Genomic DNA, 16,815 nt, shown 5'->3' on the forward strand with positions numbered 1-16,815 from the left:
ACAAACTCTTTTACATCAGAGCATCTCATATGGTTGTGCAGATTGCATCCTAGTCAAGTGAGCTGGGCCAAGGGGCCAAGTGGGGGGCGGGGTGACTGCCAGTGTGGGCTTCCCCAGCCAAGTCGTGCACCTGGTGCATGGCTGCATCCCCAAGGAAGGGGCCTTTTCCTAATATGCACAAAGGTGTCATATGGGCCAGCAGCTGGTCTGCTCTAACTTGGCTGGGTGTCTTCAGACAAAAAGATGGAAGAAGAGGTGATGGTGTTTTTTGTGGAGGGCTGAGATATGCTTACCCACCTGGGATCTTGAAGTTCTCCAAGATGAAGGAAGTCATTAGAAGCTAAAAGAAATGGTTTAAAAGTTGTTAAAGAACCGCTTGGCATTTGCTAGCATTTTACATGCCCAGCATGATTTATTACGTTCCCTCAGTTATTCTTTACTGAATAGGGTACTTGCAGTCAGTGCTATAGATCTGATTTTAGCCTGTGTAGCCCCTGAAACACCCTTGCCTGCTGAGTTCCATGCTCCCTAGGCAATTGCTGCCCCAGGTTGTATTCAGGCAACCTAGCTCTATTAAGATAACCTTGTCCCCAGGGACTCTGACAAGCCAGCCTCCATTTTCCACCGAGTTTGGTCAGTGCCCGGAGCAGCCCCACTTAGAGTCGGGATGGCATTTTCTGGAAGTCAACAGTATAATGACTTGGCAGCCTTCTTTGCCACACTGTAGTTGTATCTGAGAGCTGCATGTACCTTAGGCTTTTTATTGTTTTCCTTATGTTAACCATAAATACCCTTTCTCTGACTACTATGCTGAAAGGATAGTACAATTTCATTCAGCAAACATTTCTTGATGTTGCCCTTTGTTCACAGATCTATGACTTGGACCTTTTCTACATTGCACTGAATGTATCTGTTCACCTGGACATCTGTACTAATGTGGCCTAAAACTTTCTGTACTCGTTTTTGTATTAGTCCACCAGAGGTGCCAGAATAAAATACCACAGACTGGGTGGCTTAAGTAACAGAGGCTTATTTCTCACAGTTCTGGAGGCTGGGTGTCTCAAATCAAAGTGCTGGCAAGGTTGGTTTCTGGTGAGTCCTCTCTCCTTGGCTCAGAGATGGCTGCTTTCTCCCTGTGTCTTCACATGGCTCTCTTTCTCTGTGCACTCCTGGAGTCTCTTTCTTTTCTCGTAAGAACACCAGTTGGATTAAGGCCCTGCTTTTGTGGCCCCATTCAACTTTAATTAAGGCCCCATCTCCAAATACCTTGGCATCACCTTGGGCGTTAGGACTTCAACCTATGCATTTTGGGAGGACACAATTCACTCCATAGTAACCCACACTTCCTGGACTTTCTCATTTGAACAAATCCAGTGGATAATAAAACAACAACATTTTAGTGATACCTTTTCCGTCCATTTGGGCTCATGCAGCCATGTTAAAGACTTCGTTTCCACCCTCAGAGAAACACTCCATTTAGCAATAATTACACTTTGGATCCTGCCCCTTAGATGGTGTCCTAATTGTTATATCCAAAAAATCTAAGCCTCATTTTTGGAAACTGCTCCCCTATGTTAAATATAGTGAAATGCTTCCAGGCAATCTCATTTTGTTAAAATTAAATTGGTGTTTTCTGGACCGTATTTGTCCCCTAAGCAGCATTCTCGAAGGGCTTGGCAGGCTTGGCCCCCAGCCTGTGCTTGTAGTAATCATGTTGATTTTTAATCAAGAGACTTATTTTGGCAGCTTCTCTTTTTTGATCATTTGAAAAATACTTCCCGATGTTTTAGAGTTTCGATTCCTGGGAACTGGATCATGAAGAGGAGTAAAGACCTTAGTGTCTCAGGAAAAAAGCACCCACCTTGTATATAGCATTAATGGGCAATTTTGGTAATGACGATGATGAAGAGGAGGGTTTGATTATTTGAATCTCCAAATATTTAGGGATCATCAGAACTTATTTTCATGTCTACCATTCAATATTGAACAAATTCAACCATTAGCTTTTTTTCTGGGGTAAAAATGATTTCCATGAGAAGAGGGTGTTTTTTCAGACCATGTTGAAATGCAGGTGCATGCTAAAAAAAATGTAAATTCTTTGGGGATTAATCATGAAATGTTTCAGGGTTGTTATAAGGAAGCTTATCAGTTTAATGAAATAAGGGCCATTTTCTTGGTCATGAATTTTTTATTTGTGCTATTTGATCAGTTACTTGCTGGGCTAGATGGTATCTGTGGGTATCACTGGTGGGTCAAAGACACAGGATGGGAGAAAGAAAACAGCTGAGACTTATTTAGTAAAGTCTGACACATTCTGTGCTTGAAACATTTGGCCAATGGCAAAACCTACTGCTTATGCTTGAAATGAGTAACTGAATGAGTAAATGAATGACTTCATTAACTCAGGCTGGACTGTTTCCCAGTAATCCAAATTAGTGGTAGTGGCAAAGACAGTGCTATGTGTTCACCAGACTCCTGTCCTTTTTCCTCCTGGGCATATACCTGGAATTGGGTATCTCATTTACCTTTGATGTCCAGTAGGACTATTGGGTTGAATTCTGGCCAATGGGGTTCGGTAGGAATGACATACAACACTTTAAAACCTGGCTCCTGGGGCACCTGGGTGGCTCAGTCAGTTGAGCGTCCAACTTTGGCTCAGGTCATGATCTTGTGGTTCGTGAGTTCAAGCCCCGTGTCAAGCTCTGTGCTGACAGCTCAGAGCCTGGAGCCTGCTTCAGATTCTTTGTCTCCCTCTCTCTCTGCCCCTCCTCTGCTTGTGCTCTCTCTCTCAAAAACAAAAAAACAAAAAACAAAACACAAAACTTGGCTCCTAACAGTCCTCCTGCATGAGGCTGCACATTTTCTCTCTTCCCTTATCCAGTGATTGGGTGCAGAAGGTACAGTGGAAAGCCTAGGGGCTGGTGGAGACATAAGATGGAAGCATGCTGGTCTCTGAAACACTGCATGGAATAGAGCCCCCTCATCAACCAACATGAGACTGTAATGTGATCAAGAAATAAATCGTTATTGTGTTTTAAGCCACCCAAATTTGATTTGGGGGTTGTTATGTTACCCTGTGTTAATTAACAATGAAGTTTCACCTTGGTTTTGTTTCTCAGTAGTATTATGCAGAGAAAAATATTTGACCCGAAAACAGTGAACACAGTAACCAATGGAAGTACGTGTGCCAGTGTCTGCCCTATTAAGAACATATTCCTGGGGTGCCTGGGTGGCTCAGTCAGTTAAGCATCTGACTTTGGCTCAGGTGATGATCTCATGGTTTGTGAGTTCGAGCCCCACATCAGGCTCTGCACTGTAAGTGCAGAAGTGAAAGGATTCTCTCTCTACTTCTCTCTCTGTCCCTCCCCCACTTTCTCTCTCTCTCTCTTTCTCTCTCTTTCTGTTTCTCTCTCTCTCTCTCTCAAAATAAATACATAAACTTAAAAAAAAAGAGCATACTTCTTTTGCTCTACTTATTCCTAGTGGAATCCCAGGGATGTGCTAACTTACGGGCCAATTGAGCGTATGTCAGAAATCTTGTAAAATCACATGCACACTAAAACAACAAATAAATACACAATGTCTTAGAGAGGTGAGTCATGCCAGGTGTTTGTTCTACCTCTAAAATCTTTAGGAGCCTACTTTCTCTGGATATAACCCAGAAGACGAGAACATCTACCTCTGGTGGCCATCACCATCTGATGGAGGGAAGGCAGACACCAATTCAGGCACATGTTCTTAATTGTGAAAATCCCATGAAAGAGGTGTGTTTGCACAGTCAAAGCATATGAGTTCCATGTATGACTACCACATAATTTGTTTTAGTTCTTACATGAATGCATACTTTTTATGACTGTATTAATGAACTGCTTGCCTCTCAGGATTGTTTTGAAAGAAACCCAAGAAAAAGTAATTACCAAAGGCCGTAAAGAGTGAGTTTATAAGTTGTTTTGTGTCCCCCACCCCCCCGCCCCAATCCTCTCTTTGAGAGGTAGTCATTTTATCACCTGGGTTCCCTGAGAGTTGTGTGGTCTATTATGGTAGCCATTAGTCATATGTTACCATTTAAAGTAAATAAAATTAACAGTTTATTTCCTCAGTCACAGGAGCCACATTTCATGTGTGTGGTGGTCACATGTGGGTAGTGGCTACCATGCTGGACAACAGAGATATAGAACATTGTCATCATTGTTGAAAGTTCTGTTAGCACTGGTACAGACAGCTAGCTTTGATATTTTCATCTTTTTCATGATGCAACCACATTTTTAGGTTTTCTCTCACTACTATATATTTAAAAGCACTTTTCAAAACCAGACAGTAGACCCAGAATGGAGTCACTTATGCTAAGCCTACATCTTCAAACCTAAACTTAAGTACAATTTCAGCTCTCTCAGAAATGGATCTTAAACAAGTCAATCAGGAATCATCTGATCTAATCATCAGATCATCTCATCTGTCTCATACACCTCTCCCATGCCCTAAAGGAAAGTAACCTTGCAATAACTAATCACCTTTTTTGCCTAGTACAACTTCCCTGTTTCTGTTACCCTCTGTTTATAAAATCTCTTGCCTTGTATAGCTCTTTGGAGTTCCTTTCTATCTGTTAGATTTGATGTTCGCTGACTATCAGCGAAATAAGTTTGATGCTGTTCATTTCAGTTTTATTAAAAGAGAAGAGGAAAGTTCTCATACTATCTTTGAAGCAATGGTTGAAGTAATAAGACAGTTGGGTGAGTTGCCAAGTAGATAAACTTCCTGTTGAGGAGGTACCTCAACTTGGCATCTTTGGATGATAAATTTAGTAATATCTGGGCAGAATGAATTGCTGAAGAAAGCCAGTAAGATCTTAAAATTACTTAATTGATTTCTTTTTTTAACGGCACTATGGTGTTTTGTTATTGTTATTTGTTTGTGTTTTGCTTTTGTTTTTTTAAGCACATGAGATGTTCTTAAGATTATTGTGATATAAATTGTAGAAAAGGTTGTGTAGTAAATCACAAAAGGAGGATGTCTGAGTGCTTATAAAAGGAAATGATGATAATTAGGAGCTATCAAGGGTTCCCTAGGTTAGGTTATGATAGATTCATTTTGTTTTCTTCTATGACTGGCATAATCTAAGCTTCATGAAAGGAATTTTTGCTCTATTTTCTCATTGCTGGGTTCTCAATATTTTCAATATGCTTGCAGCATAGAAAGTGTTCAATAAATATCTGTTGAATGACTATCAGCGAAATAAGTTTGATGCTGTTCATTTCAGTTTTATTAAAAGAGAAGAGGAAAGTTCTCATACTATCTTTGAAGCAATGGTTGAAGTAATAAGACAGTTGGGTGAGTTGCCAAGTAGTTAAATAATCATAAGTGGCTAATGAAGAGATCATAAGACTTGGAATCAGATATAGACCTACCTTCCATTCTTGGTTCCTCTACCTAACCTGTGAGATCCCAAGCAATCATTTCACTTCTCTGAATCACTGTTTCCTCTTCATCATAATACTTAACATCTTAGGGTTGTTGTGAATATCAAATATGGTGCTATAAAAGGCTAGGATGAAGAAAGCCTTGAAGGTGGTATCTAGTAGAATGTTATGAGTCTCCATTCTGACCTAGCCAATGTTTCTACCTCCATCAACAATGAGGACATATGCTTGAATTTGTGGGTGGCATACCTGTTTTAAGAATCAGATTAAGAGGGACCTCAGTAGACTGAAAAGATAGTGTAAATCGAATCCTTTAAGGTTCAATGAGGAGAAATGCGATGATTTATATTGATTGACTCAAAGGAAAAAATGCAACAGTAGCGGACAGAGGACGTGCGGCTTAACTTCAGTTTGCAAACAAATTGGGGACTTCAGAAACAATTAATGTCATGCACCATGTGATGTGGCTGCCAGAGTTAGTTTTAGCAATAGGAATAAAGCACCCAATGTTGCACATTGGTGCTCCTGAGAAGTTAAAAATGCTGATGACTGGGCCTTTGCCAGAGATTCTAATTTAATTGGCATGGGATGCAGCTTTGACACTGAGATTTTTAACTTTCCCTGTCTAACCTCGCCCCCCCGCCCCCCCCCACCCCCCTACCCCCACCCAGTGATCCTAATGTGCAGCCAAGTTTGGGAACCCTTGGTCTAGGCTGAGCAAGGTCCTGCCTACTTCTGTTTGCTCCATATTTGCACAGTCTATAAATATTACTTGCATGGAAAAATGCATGCTGCATGAGGTTGTGAGTGCCCCATTCATGCTTGGGATATATTCAGGCAATAGTGTCAGGACAGTGAGCAGACTGATAATTGTATCATTCAGGGGAAAGTTGGTTTCCTTAGAGAACGGTAGGAAGAGGTAACAGTCTTGGACATTGCTTGCTTGGTCTGTCTTAGGAAGTTAGATTCAGTTCCTCTCCCTGTCATTCCAGAAGGTGGACAGGGATCCACTGAGCAGAAGCTTTAGGAGGTGGATGTAGAAAAGTGCTTGCTGAATATGGTGCTTTCTAGAGATGAGGGATTGCCAGATTCTGGAGATTGGCAGAGACCTCACAGATTTTATTGTGGATTTAAAAGGCTAATGGGTGGGTTCAACTATCAGAATGTTTTCTTTCACCCTTGACCTCACCTCCTGCTCTCTCTTCCATCCTCTGCCTCAGTCATGCTATTCTCATTGTCGTTCTTAGGGCCCCATTCCCCAGCATGTTCTCCATCTCTGGATAGAGATTCCCTTCCTTCATCCTGAGACACTTTTTCTCTAGATATCTGTACAGTTTACTCTCACTTCCCTTAGGTTTTTGCTCAAATCACAGCCTCTCCCTTGATTCTTTATCCCCAATTCTTTTTTGTTTTTCTCTGTCACCATCTGAGATCACACACACACACACACACACACACACACACACACACACACACACAATTTGTATGCCTTCCTCTAATAGATAGTGAGCCTCACATTGTCCAGGACTTCTGTCAGAAGTGTGCACTGATATGTCCCAGTGCCAGAATAGTGCTGGGCTTTCAGAGGTGCTCAAGAAATATTTGTTAAATAAATCTCCAGGATCACCTACTTCTGTAGGATCTCACCAATTGTTTTGATTTTTCTGTTCTGGCCTGGATAAACTTCCTGTTGAGGAGGTACCTACCTGGCATCTTTGGATGATAAATTTAGTAATATCTGGGCAGAATGACTACTTTCAAACTGTTTTTCTTTTTTGCTTTTCTCCCCCCACATCAAATGGGAACATCATCCCCTAAACACGAAATATTATTTACTGATTAGCAGTTTTTGGGCAACTGTTGAGGGAAATCCAATACAGAAAGAAAATACGAAACTTCACTGCAGTATAATTTCTTTCTTCTGAACCACGTTGGGTACAGTAAAGGTCAATAATGCACAGGAAAGCTAGGCTTAATTTCTTTGATGTGTAAAAATTAGTGCCTTGTCATCAATTACAGATGCAGGAGGACAAATCACCGGCACATTAAGTTGTTCCTGCTACATAAATTACAAATCTTGTTACAAAAAAAATATTAGCATCATCCCTTGTTATTTTAAAAATGCCAGCTCTGATAAACAGTCAGCCTTGGGCATATATTAAAATGCCCAAATTGTACTAAAATAAATTCAGCCTTTTAAGATAACACCTCATTTTAATTTCATACACGATTAAATCTATCAATTCAAAGGTCTTTTAACACATAAGTTTTGAAGTCATAATAGTATCCTTTAATTCCTTGTGGAAAAACTTAAACCTCTCTCTGCTTCTTTAATAACTTTCTTTTATTGACAGAAAATTTTAAGAAATCCTCTTTTACTTTGTTTTGTGTTCTTGTGTGTTTTTCTCAAGGAGAAGAGGAAATTAAATTGTGATCCCTTTCATTTTTGGAAGGAGATTTTTCCTTTAGTCATAGTCCAGAAGGAGGTTGAAAAAGCTTTGTGAATGAAATATGTTATCTCTATCACAGTCAGATAGTCTAAATTATTGTCCTATACCCAGCAAAATCTTTATTCCTCCTTTCACTGACTTCTGAATTTTTCATTCTTAGCATCAATAGTACCCCCTCACTGCCATCCAGGGTGACTACCTCTCACCTTCCTTGTAACTTGAAGACCTCACTTTGCAAATGTAAATTCGAAGAGACCTAGGTCAGGGCTTGCTGTGGTTCTGACAGCCCAACCTGAAGGTTGGGGTGCGGGGGACACACCTCTTTAGGCAGGGCGGCTCTGTGGCCTTTCCAGGAAGGGGAGGCTTTCCAGCCTGCTGTCCAGCTCAGAGACCTTGGAGGCCTGAACCTAGATGTACATCAGACCTAGATGTCTGATCTCATCAAAATCTCCTTTGAGAGGAAATTCTGTCAACAGATATTTATTGAGTACCTTTGGTGTCTCGGATTCTGTGCTTGGGGCTGGAGGTACAGTGATGAGGAAACCAATATGTCTATAAGATACCTGGCTTAAAGAACTAATGCAACATGTGCATATTACCTCTTTGAAATAAAGAAAGCTGACTACCACTTCCTGAAGAAAACAATTCTGTATGTATATGTGTATATATATATATATATATATATATATATATATATACACACACACACACATATATATATACACATACAGAAAGAAAACAATTCTGTATGTATATATATATATGTATATATATACATATATATATCAGTATTTATCAAATATTTATTGACTTTTTCTTACCCACCTCCTTCTTCTTTCCTCCTCTCTCCTCTTCTTCCTTTGCTCTTCCTCCCTCCCTCCTTCTCTCCCTTCCCTTCATCCATCCATTCATGCATCTTGATTCCTGTTAGCTAAGTACTATATTGCAGTTGGAAGAATTAAGAGCAAGGTCTTTAGAATCAGAAAAACCTATATTTGAATCCTAGCTCTGCCATTCCATATTTCCATATAGGAATATTGGTTATCACTGCTACCATTATTATTGTTTTTTTTCTTTGTCTTTTTTTTCTTTTTTTTTCTTTTTTTTTTTTTTTTTTTTTTTTTTTTTTACTGTAGATAACAATTACTTCTGCTACTTATAGTTCTTAGTCATTTACCGTATCGGGCACTAAGGGATTTGCATGCATTTTACATTTAGTCCTTATAACAATTCTATGATGTAGATAATATTATTGTCTCCCTTTTATGGCTATGGAAAGTGTGCCTTGAGATTTTTATGTAATACATTGCTCAAGGTCACATAGTAAGTGAAGGAACTGGGACTAGCTTTGTGATTCAGACTTTCTGAGACTCAGTTCCTTCTTTGCAAAAGGAGATACTAATTCCTGCTGAGGAAGTTGCTTGGAGTGACTCAGTGAGAAGAAGTGCTTCACATTTGCACCTCATTGGGTACCTGGCACATGATAACGTGATAAGTGTATGATGATAACGGTGTATGGCTGATCCTGCTCTGCCTTTAGCTGTCTGGTATTAAGATTTTAGCTATTTCCTAGCCCCCTCCTTAAGTTTGGGACTTTGTTCTTTTTGTTATCCTAGAAAACCCAGGGAAGCCTGAAGTATTTAGGACTCATGAAATGTTTTGGAGGTCCCATGGAATCCTGGGGCAGACGCAGCATGGATACAGATGCAAATCTCTGGGCTTGTAGATGTGAGACCTCTGCCTGGTGTGTTCTCCTAGGTTTTCTCTGCAACTAAGCAGGTGCTGGGGGCCAAGCGGGTCCTTCCAGGGCAGCCTTTCCCTGTGTACAGAAATACACTCTGTAGAAGCACCACATGGGGGTTTTCATAGTGATGAGGAGCTCTGAGGAGTGGGCTTTGACCATAAGTCGTGAAGTATGTCTTGTAAGTGGAATGAGGCAACTGCAGAAGTGGACGTGGAGAGTGTGTCACATGACAGAATTATTTGTTAGTGTGCAATTTTCTTTCTGTAATTGAGTAAAAGTCCATAATAGAAAGTGAACTGTGTGACACATAGACTTTGCTTCCTGTAACCCAGTTATAGTTCCCGTTTTAAGGAAGTTGGGATTAGAAACTTGGATTTCTAGAGCCCTGGTGAGTGATTCTGAATCTTGCTCTGGAGTCCTGAGTTGCTGTGTGTCCCAGCCCTGGGTCATTCTTGTGACTCATGATAGTTGTTATAGAGAAACCATCTATCAGTGAATGAAGACAAAGCTTATTACTGTTATTAGCAAACACAATTTTGGCTTGAAAGTCTATAATGGCAAACTCTGCTAGAGTAGAAACTTTTTTATTTTCCCAATTAATTTCTTTTTGATATAATTTTCTCTTAATTTTTGAGGGTTCTATGGTTCACATTTCATAAAAGCTCACTTAATAATCTGATAGATTTTGTCAAAATTTTGAGGACAGGGTAAGACTTCTCAAATTTTTGCCTTGAAACTCAGTGGTATGATTACACATAATTTCTTGAAGATCTATCCTAACTTTGTATTTTTGGTGAGATACTAGAGACAGAAAAGAGTGAATTGTGAAGTTATGCATATCATATAAACAAATTCTCATTGTTTATGGCTAATCTTTAAATACATGCATTTTACCCAGAGTCAAAGTAGTTTAGAAGTTTGGTTCATTTTTAAAAAATGTTTGTTTTGAGAGAGAGAGAGCGCAAGATGGGGAGGGGCAGAGAGAGAGGGAAGCAGGCTCCACGCTGTTGGTGCAGAGTCTGATATGGGGCTCAAACTCCAAACTGTGAGATCATGACCCAGCCGAAACGAAGAGTCAGACGCTTAATTGACTGAGCCACCCAAGTGTTCCCAAAGTCTGGTTCATTTTTAAGGTATCTCATGCCTTAATTGAGTTATTCATTCCATTTAGTTAATGATTGATCGAATCATTCATTCCATTTAGTTAATATTTGAGTCTTACTATTTGCCAGGTAATAGGGCTACTAAAAAAGCCTTTGCAGATCTTATAATCTATTGACGTAACATAAACAAATAATAAGATCATTATAATTTAGCGGCAAGAACTGTGAGAGCACATAGTAAGGTGAGCTAACTCTGACTTGGGGGAGGGGCAAGGACTTCCTCCTGGAAGAAGTAGGGTGTAAGCCAGGTCCTAGAAGAGTAGTGAGTGTCAACCTGGTAAAGCTGTTGGGGTGTGGTGGAGTAGCGGGTTTGAATCAAAGAAATAGCTCATCCAGATGCCAGGACCTGGGAGCAAGCCATGGTGTTGTTAGGATCTTCCTCTTCTCAGAGATACTTGTAATAGCAAGAACTTGAGATTGTTCCCAGTTGTGACATGTGCAGTTTCAAAAATATTGCAAAAGCTGCCTGGTGAACCCCAATCCAGTCTTGACAGGTGCATAGTCTGATAGGTCCAAATGTGGCAGTCACATAGGCAGTCCTCTCCCCATAGTTGAGGCACAAACCTGTTGAACAGTTTATTCCCACCCAATGGCCAGGTTGCTTTTGGAGTGATTGGTGCAGATTGGTGGTACAGCCTGGGACAGGGATCCTCCTGGGGGTGAGGCAAGAAGTCCTTGTAAATCAAAGGTTCCAGGACTGCTTCTAGTGGGATGAAAGAAGTGATGAGTGTGAGATGGAGGAGTAAATATCAAGAATCTCTCTGGTTCTGAAACCTCCGATGAATAGAAATATTGGAAGCACAAGGATCTGAGTCATGGGGCATAATTCGATTAACTTCCCAAGCTACCTTCAAATTACAAAGTCATATTACATCATAAAATCACAGGGTTTTTTTTTTATTTAAAGATTTTTTTCTTTTTAAGTAATCTCTACACCCAACATGGGGCTCAAACCCACAACCCCAAGAACAAGAGTTGTATGAGTTGCATGAATCACAAGAGTCCACCAATTGAGCTAGCCAGGTGCCCCTCATAAAATCATGTTTTATGGTGCAAAGAGCCTTAGACTTGGGAGAAGTTCAAAGAGTCATAGGTTCTAGTTCCAACCACATGCCCTGAGACCAATGATGCACTAACCTGCAGTGAAGCTGTTACTGTCATGTGCTAGCATCACCCTGACATGGATTTGACTGTACCGAGGGCAGCCATTTGTGATTGGGCAACTTAAAATACTATGGGAGCAACTATGGCTCTCATCCAGGCTTAGCCTCTTCCTGAGCTTCATAGCTTCCCTCTTCCAGTGCTCCCTGGGAATAATTTTGTTGTATGTCATTCAGATCATCTTCCATCCATCATTCCAAGTCATAGTTCCTTGCCTAAGTGATTCAGCAACAAGGATCCGTGACCCTGTTTTTGCCTGCCTTCCCTCTTTCTTTTCATTTCACATGCTCAGCAACTCAAAACCAAAGAGGAAAGAAAGTGTCTTATGCATTTTTTGTCAGACGTGAATGTAAACTTTGGAGAGATCGGCTTTGTTTCTGTTTGTTCCCTATGATGAATGTTAGGTTTTTCACTTAACTTAGGGGTAGAGATTATTGGTATACTATTAATATAAAAATCCTTTGACTCAAGAAGTATCACTGCTATTTCACACTCCCTGCAAGTTTTTAATTCAGTTCTTGGCATGAACTTTGTGTTGAAAGAATGAACTTGTGTTTTTGGCTCTTTAATGTGAGTGATGAATAGGGGAATGATTGCTATCTTATTGGGTGGCCATCCTCTTGAAGAGGAGAGTTCTGAAATTTTCATCTATGTGTTTTTTCTCATTTTTGGCCTCAGTGAAAGCTCTTTCTCTAAGTGTTAAAAATGAGACATTTGGAATGTGCTTTTGGAAGTATCCAGGCCAGGCCAGAGCTTATATAAATCCATGTTACTATCTTGCGGTTGATCAATACAGTTAAGAACCTGTGTGGTGGTGTATTCTAGAATATTGCAACAGCTTTCTGTCATCCTGACACTACTAATTCACCTTTCCAGTCTGTCCTGATTATTGATGTTAGGATGCTTTTGTTTTTTCAAGACAATTTGATTATATATAAGCTTTCTGGCTAAAATCTCTCTAGCTTTAAGAATCCTTAAATTAAAAAAATTTTTTAATGTTTATTTATTTTTGAGAGAGATTGAGAGACAGAGCACGAGCAGGGGAGGGGGAGGGGTCGAGAGAGGGAGACACAGAACCTGAAGTAGGCTCCAGGCTCTGAGCTGTCAGCACAGAACCCAATATGGGGCTTGAACTCACAATCTGTGAGATTATGACCTGAGTCAAAGTTGGTCACTTAACCGACTGAGCCACCCAGGTGCCCCAAGAATTCTTAAACCTGGATCCACAAATTGCAGTTAGGAAATTGATGAACTCTGAATTTGTATGCAGTTTTATGTATAGAAGATCCAGAGTTTTGGTCAGAGTTCCAGGTATCCTTGATCCACTCTAGAATATCTTAGCTCTTTAATAAGGAACACACCTGCCCTGCTTGACATGTAACCTCCATCTATCATATGATATTCCTTCATATGACCTATTCAACATTTTGAATCACTCTTTTCTAACATATCTCCCTGCTTTTGAACCTGATGATCATTCTGCTTAAAATGTCCATTCCTCATCCTTGGCTTTGCATGGTGAACTTCTATTTTACCCTTAAGAATTTACTCCAGGACCACTTTCTCTGGAGAAATTTTATTTCCTTTGCCAGGAACAAAATGATGCTTTCTTATCTATTTGCTGCCTTAATAACACTCATGTTTCTGCAGTAGATTTGAGGACAAGAAATGTATTCTGTTTCTGTGTGTCACCAGTCTAGAGGACTGTGGTGGCCCAAGGTAAATGCTCATTGAATATTTGTTGAACAAATAAGCAAAAGGATGAAAGACACATTCTTTCTTTAGGCGAAGTGAAGATGGACTTACAGAGCCCTAGTGCTGGAGTCAGTCTTGCCTTCCTGTAGACAAATGGTTTATGTAATCTGGACATCAAGTGCCTTCCCCTGGATGAGTATGTTGGTCTCCTATTTTCATTATGGTACACTGATTCTCCGTTCAACACAAACAGGTTATAATGGATTCTTCTAAGTTTTATGAAAAGATTTCTGGTGCTAGAGATTGATTTAGGTACTTACAAGCTTCTCACTAAATCTCCAAGAGGAACAAAGGGGACAAGGCAAGTGGAAAGATTTCTTCTTCTTTTTTTTTAAGTTTATTTATTTATTTTTGAAAGAGAGAGAGCATGAGCATGAGCAGGGGACAGGCAAAGAGAGAATGAGATTCCAAGCAGGCTCTGCACTGTCAGGACAAAGCCTAATGCTCGAACTCATGAACTGTGAGATCATGACCTGAGCCAAAATCAGGAGTCAGACGCTTAACTGACTGAGCCACCCAGGCACCCTGAAAGATTTCTTTTAAATAAGCCCTTTGAAAAGTTCTGCATGGCAAGATCGCCTTCATCTCATATTAAAATGGACTGTTTGTCACCAAGTGACTTTGGATGGTGTGTGAATCCCTTATATGAAAAGAGATCTGGTCTGGTATCATGGTCCCCTGGAGATGTAGTTGATACTGTGGACAGTGATGACAGTGGAGAACCCAGGAAAGTCAGCATGGTTCAGACTGCATAGATGTCTACCACATTATAATACAGGGAGCTACCTACACAGGTGGCTGCCCCCTGATTTGTGCATTGGGAACCTGGATTAAGCAGCAGATACTGTAGTGATTCTTGTAATGCTCTTCTGAAGCCCTCTTTTATTTTTCATCTGTTGAGAAACAGAGCACCTACCTGCTAATCCATGAGGCAAAGACTTCCTTATTTCAAAATATATTTGATGCAATCAAAGTCTACTATGCCCGAAGAATTTAAAGGACTTCTATGTTTGCTGAAATGGGTTTTAATCTAATATTTGAATCTTATGCCTTCTACCCAAAGAACAACTCCTCCCCAGTCCCCATGCCTGTATGTGGATACCAGAAATTTCATAATTAGAAACTTGTTGCTTTAAGGCTTGATCCCTTGTGAAGAATGCATTATGCTTTCTAAGTGATGTGCATATTAGTCTGAATGAGTCTATCAGAGGTTCCTGTCCTGAGATTAGCCATTGATGGAGACGAGAAAGAGAGCTGGTGCAGACATCAGGGGAAAAATAGGCCCATTAAAGAAGGAAAAGAACACCCCAACACCCCCTCCTCTCTCTCTCTCTCTCTCTCTCTCTCTCTCTCTCTCTCTCTCTCACACACACACACACACACACACCCTAATAGCACTTAAGGCCACCAAAGGTAGCACTGCCATTCTGAAGGTAGTTTCTAACCTGCTGTCTGCTTCACTGGATTTAGAGAACCTAGTTAATGCACTCTCACATGATAAGTGTATGATGTTACTTGGATAATAGCTTGTGGGGAAGTGGGGTAAATAGTTTGCTAATAAGTTTCATGTATCTCTGATTGCACAATGGAGAGAAAATCATGACAAATGGGGATGAGAGGGCAGTGAGTGTTGTATGGGAACCAACGATTTAAGCTTTGAAAGTAGCCATTCTGTTATAAGAGGCACTTTCTCCTCCTTTAGGCATCTTGCTCACTGCCTCATTCTACCCCACTCCGCCCACCCACATACCAGTTGCCCAAAATACTCACAAGTGTTTTCCTTTAACATTATTTTTGTATTTAATCCTCATGAAGGTTAATAAAGTCCTCTCTCTCTATGTGGTGTGAAAACATAACCAATGACTTTATTGGTGCAAATATATTATAGCTGCTTTGACATTTATGTTTTCAGCCCTGATAGATGAATGATTCTGATGAAAGTAAATCAATGGTACCCAGACTGTGAGTATAAAACACAGCGCTCTGGGTTTTCTTCTTGTCTGGCAGATGGTGGAGGGCGAGAAATACTGAAATTTGACTTAATACTCTGTGTTTTCTTTGAAAAAAGAGAATTCGCTTTGTTTTGTTTCCTAAAGTATATCTTTGATAATGTTTGGCCCAGCCCTTAGTGGCAACATAAGGATGGATTTCCCTCGTATGTGGATCTATTTGCTTTCATGAGAGCCTAGGTGTTTTCTTTTGGTCTAGTTGGAATGACTTCTTTGTTTCTTCTAGAGGGTTTCAATCAATTAAAAGTAATTACAAATATAGTTATTAAACAGCTTGTTTGTGTTGGCAAATGTAATTTATTTGGGTCCCAATAATTGGAAATACCAGAGAATAAGTCCAGTTCCTGGGTTGGGTTTTACTGACTTTGGTGTTTAAAAAAGAATAATATTTACAGTGAAAATAAAAAAAACCAATACAACTGGAAATGTCAGTTGGAAACTGGAAATGACATGTACATTCAGGAAGTGTATCCCTGTTTTCTTTTAATTCTGCACCCTGGAATGCCCTTCTTTACTTTGTCTCCTTCCTCTACATTCAGGAGAGCTATGGCCCAATCAGTCAAAAATTGATGCTGGCCGTACGCATCCAGCATGGTGCTGGTGCCTGGGCTGAATGTCAGCCTTCCCAGGTCCTTCCTGGAAGAATTAATTGCCTTCTCAATTGGGATGCCTAAGAATTTCAAGATCAATCTCTCTCGTGTCATTTATCACATATTATTAAAACTGTTTGTCTGTTTGTCCAGCTTAATTTCTTACTAGACAGTGAAGTCCTTGAGGGCAGGGTCTGTATTTACCCATCTTTGTATCTTTATCACCAACTTGGTACCTAGTGCAGAGACAGCACTTGATAAATATTTGAAAAAAAGAATTAAAATTTTAGAGGATATTTAGTATTTTTATTCCAGATACATGCAAATGTGTCCTTGTGTCATGAGTATACAAGTATTTAAATCCCATTCACTGGAATTATTTTAGCATCAATTTAGTTTGTCACCCTAATATTGACTGGTATGAGTTTCTGACCTGCAGTTAAAAAATCTCTAGGGAAAGCGTGCCTGGGTGGCTCAGTCACTTAAGTGTCAGACTCCTGGTTTCGGCTCAGGTCATGATCTCATG

At 40.1% G+C, this 16,815-nt stretch overlaps 1 protein-coding gene across 5 annotated transcripts in view; it reads left to right on the forward strand.

Moving 5' to 3' along the window:
• Window positions 1–16,815, forward strand: part of ST6GALNAC3 (ST6 N-acetylgalactosaminide alpha-2,6-sialyltransferase 3) — a 535,914-nt gene that overhangs the window by 132,848 nt on the left and 386,251 nt on the right. The window contains exon 1 of one of the 5 annotated variants that reach the window (XM_045036035.1): window positions 3,441–3,764. The exons of 1 other annotated variant lie outside the window; for it this stretch is intronic. In XM_045036035.1, the coding sequence (XP_044891970.1) occupies window positions 3,600–3,764 (165 nt within the window). In that variant the 5' untranslated portion in view covers window positions 3,441–3,599. Of the gene's footprint in view, window positions 1–3,440; window positions 3,765–16,815 lie in introns of those variants that run through there. 3 more of the 5 variants (XM_019837263.3, XM_019837262.3, XM_006934850.5) reach the window with 3 other exon arrangements.

Source organism: Felis catus, chromosome C1 (assembly GCF_018350175.1).
Source record: "Felis catus isolate Fca126 chromosome C1, F.catus_Fca126_mat1.0, whole genome shotgun sequence".
NCBI lineage: Eukaryota > Metazoa > Chordata > Mammalia > Carnivora > Felidae > Felis > Felis catus.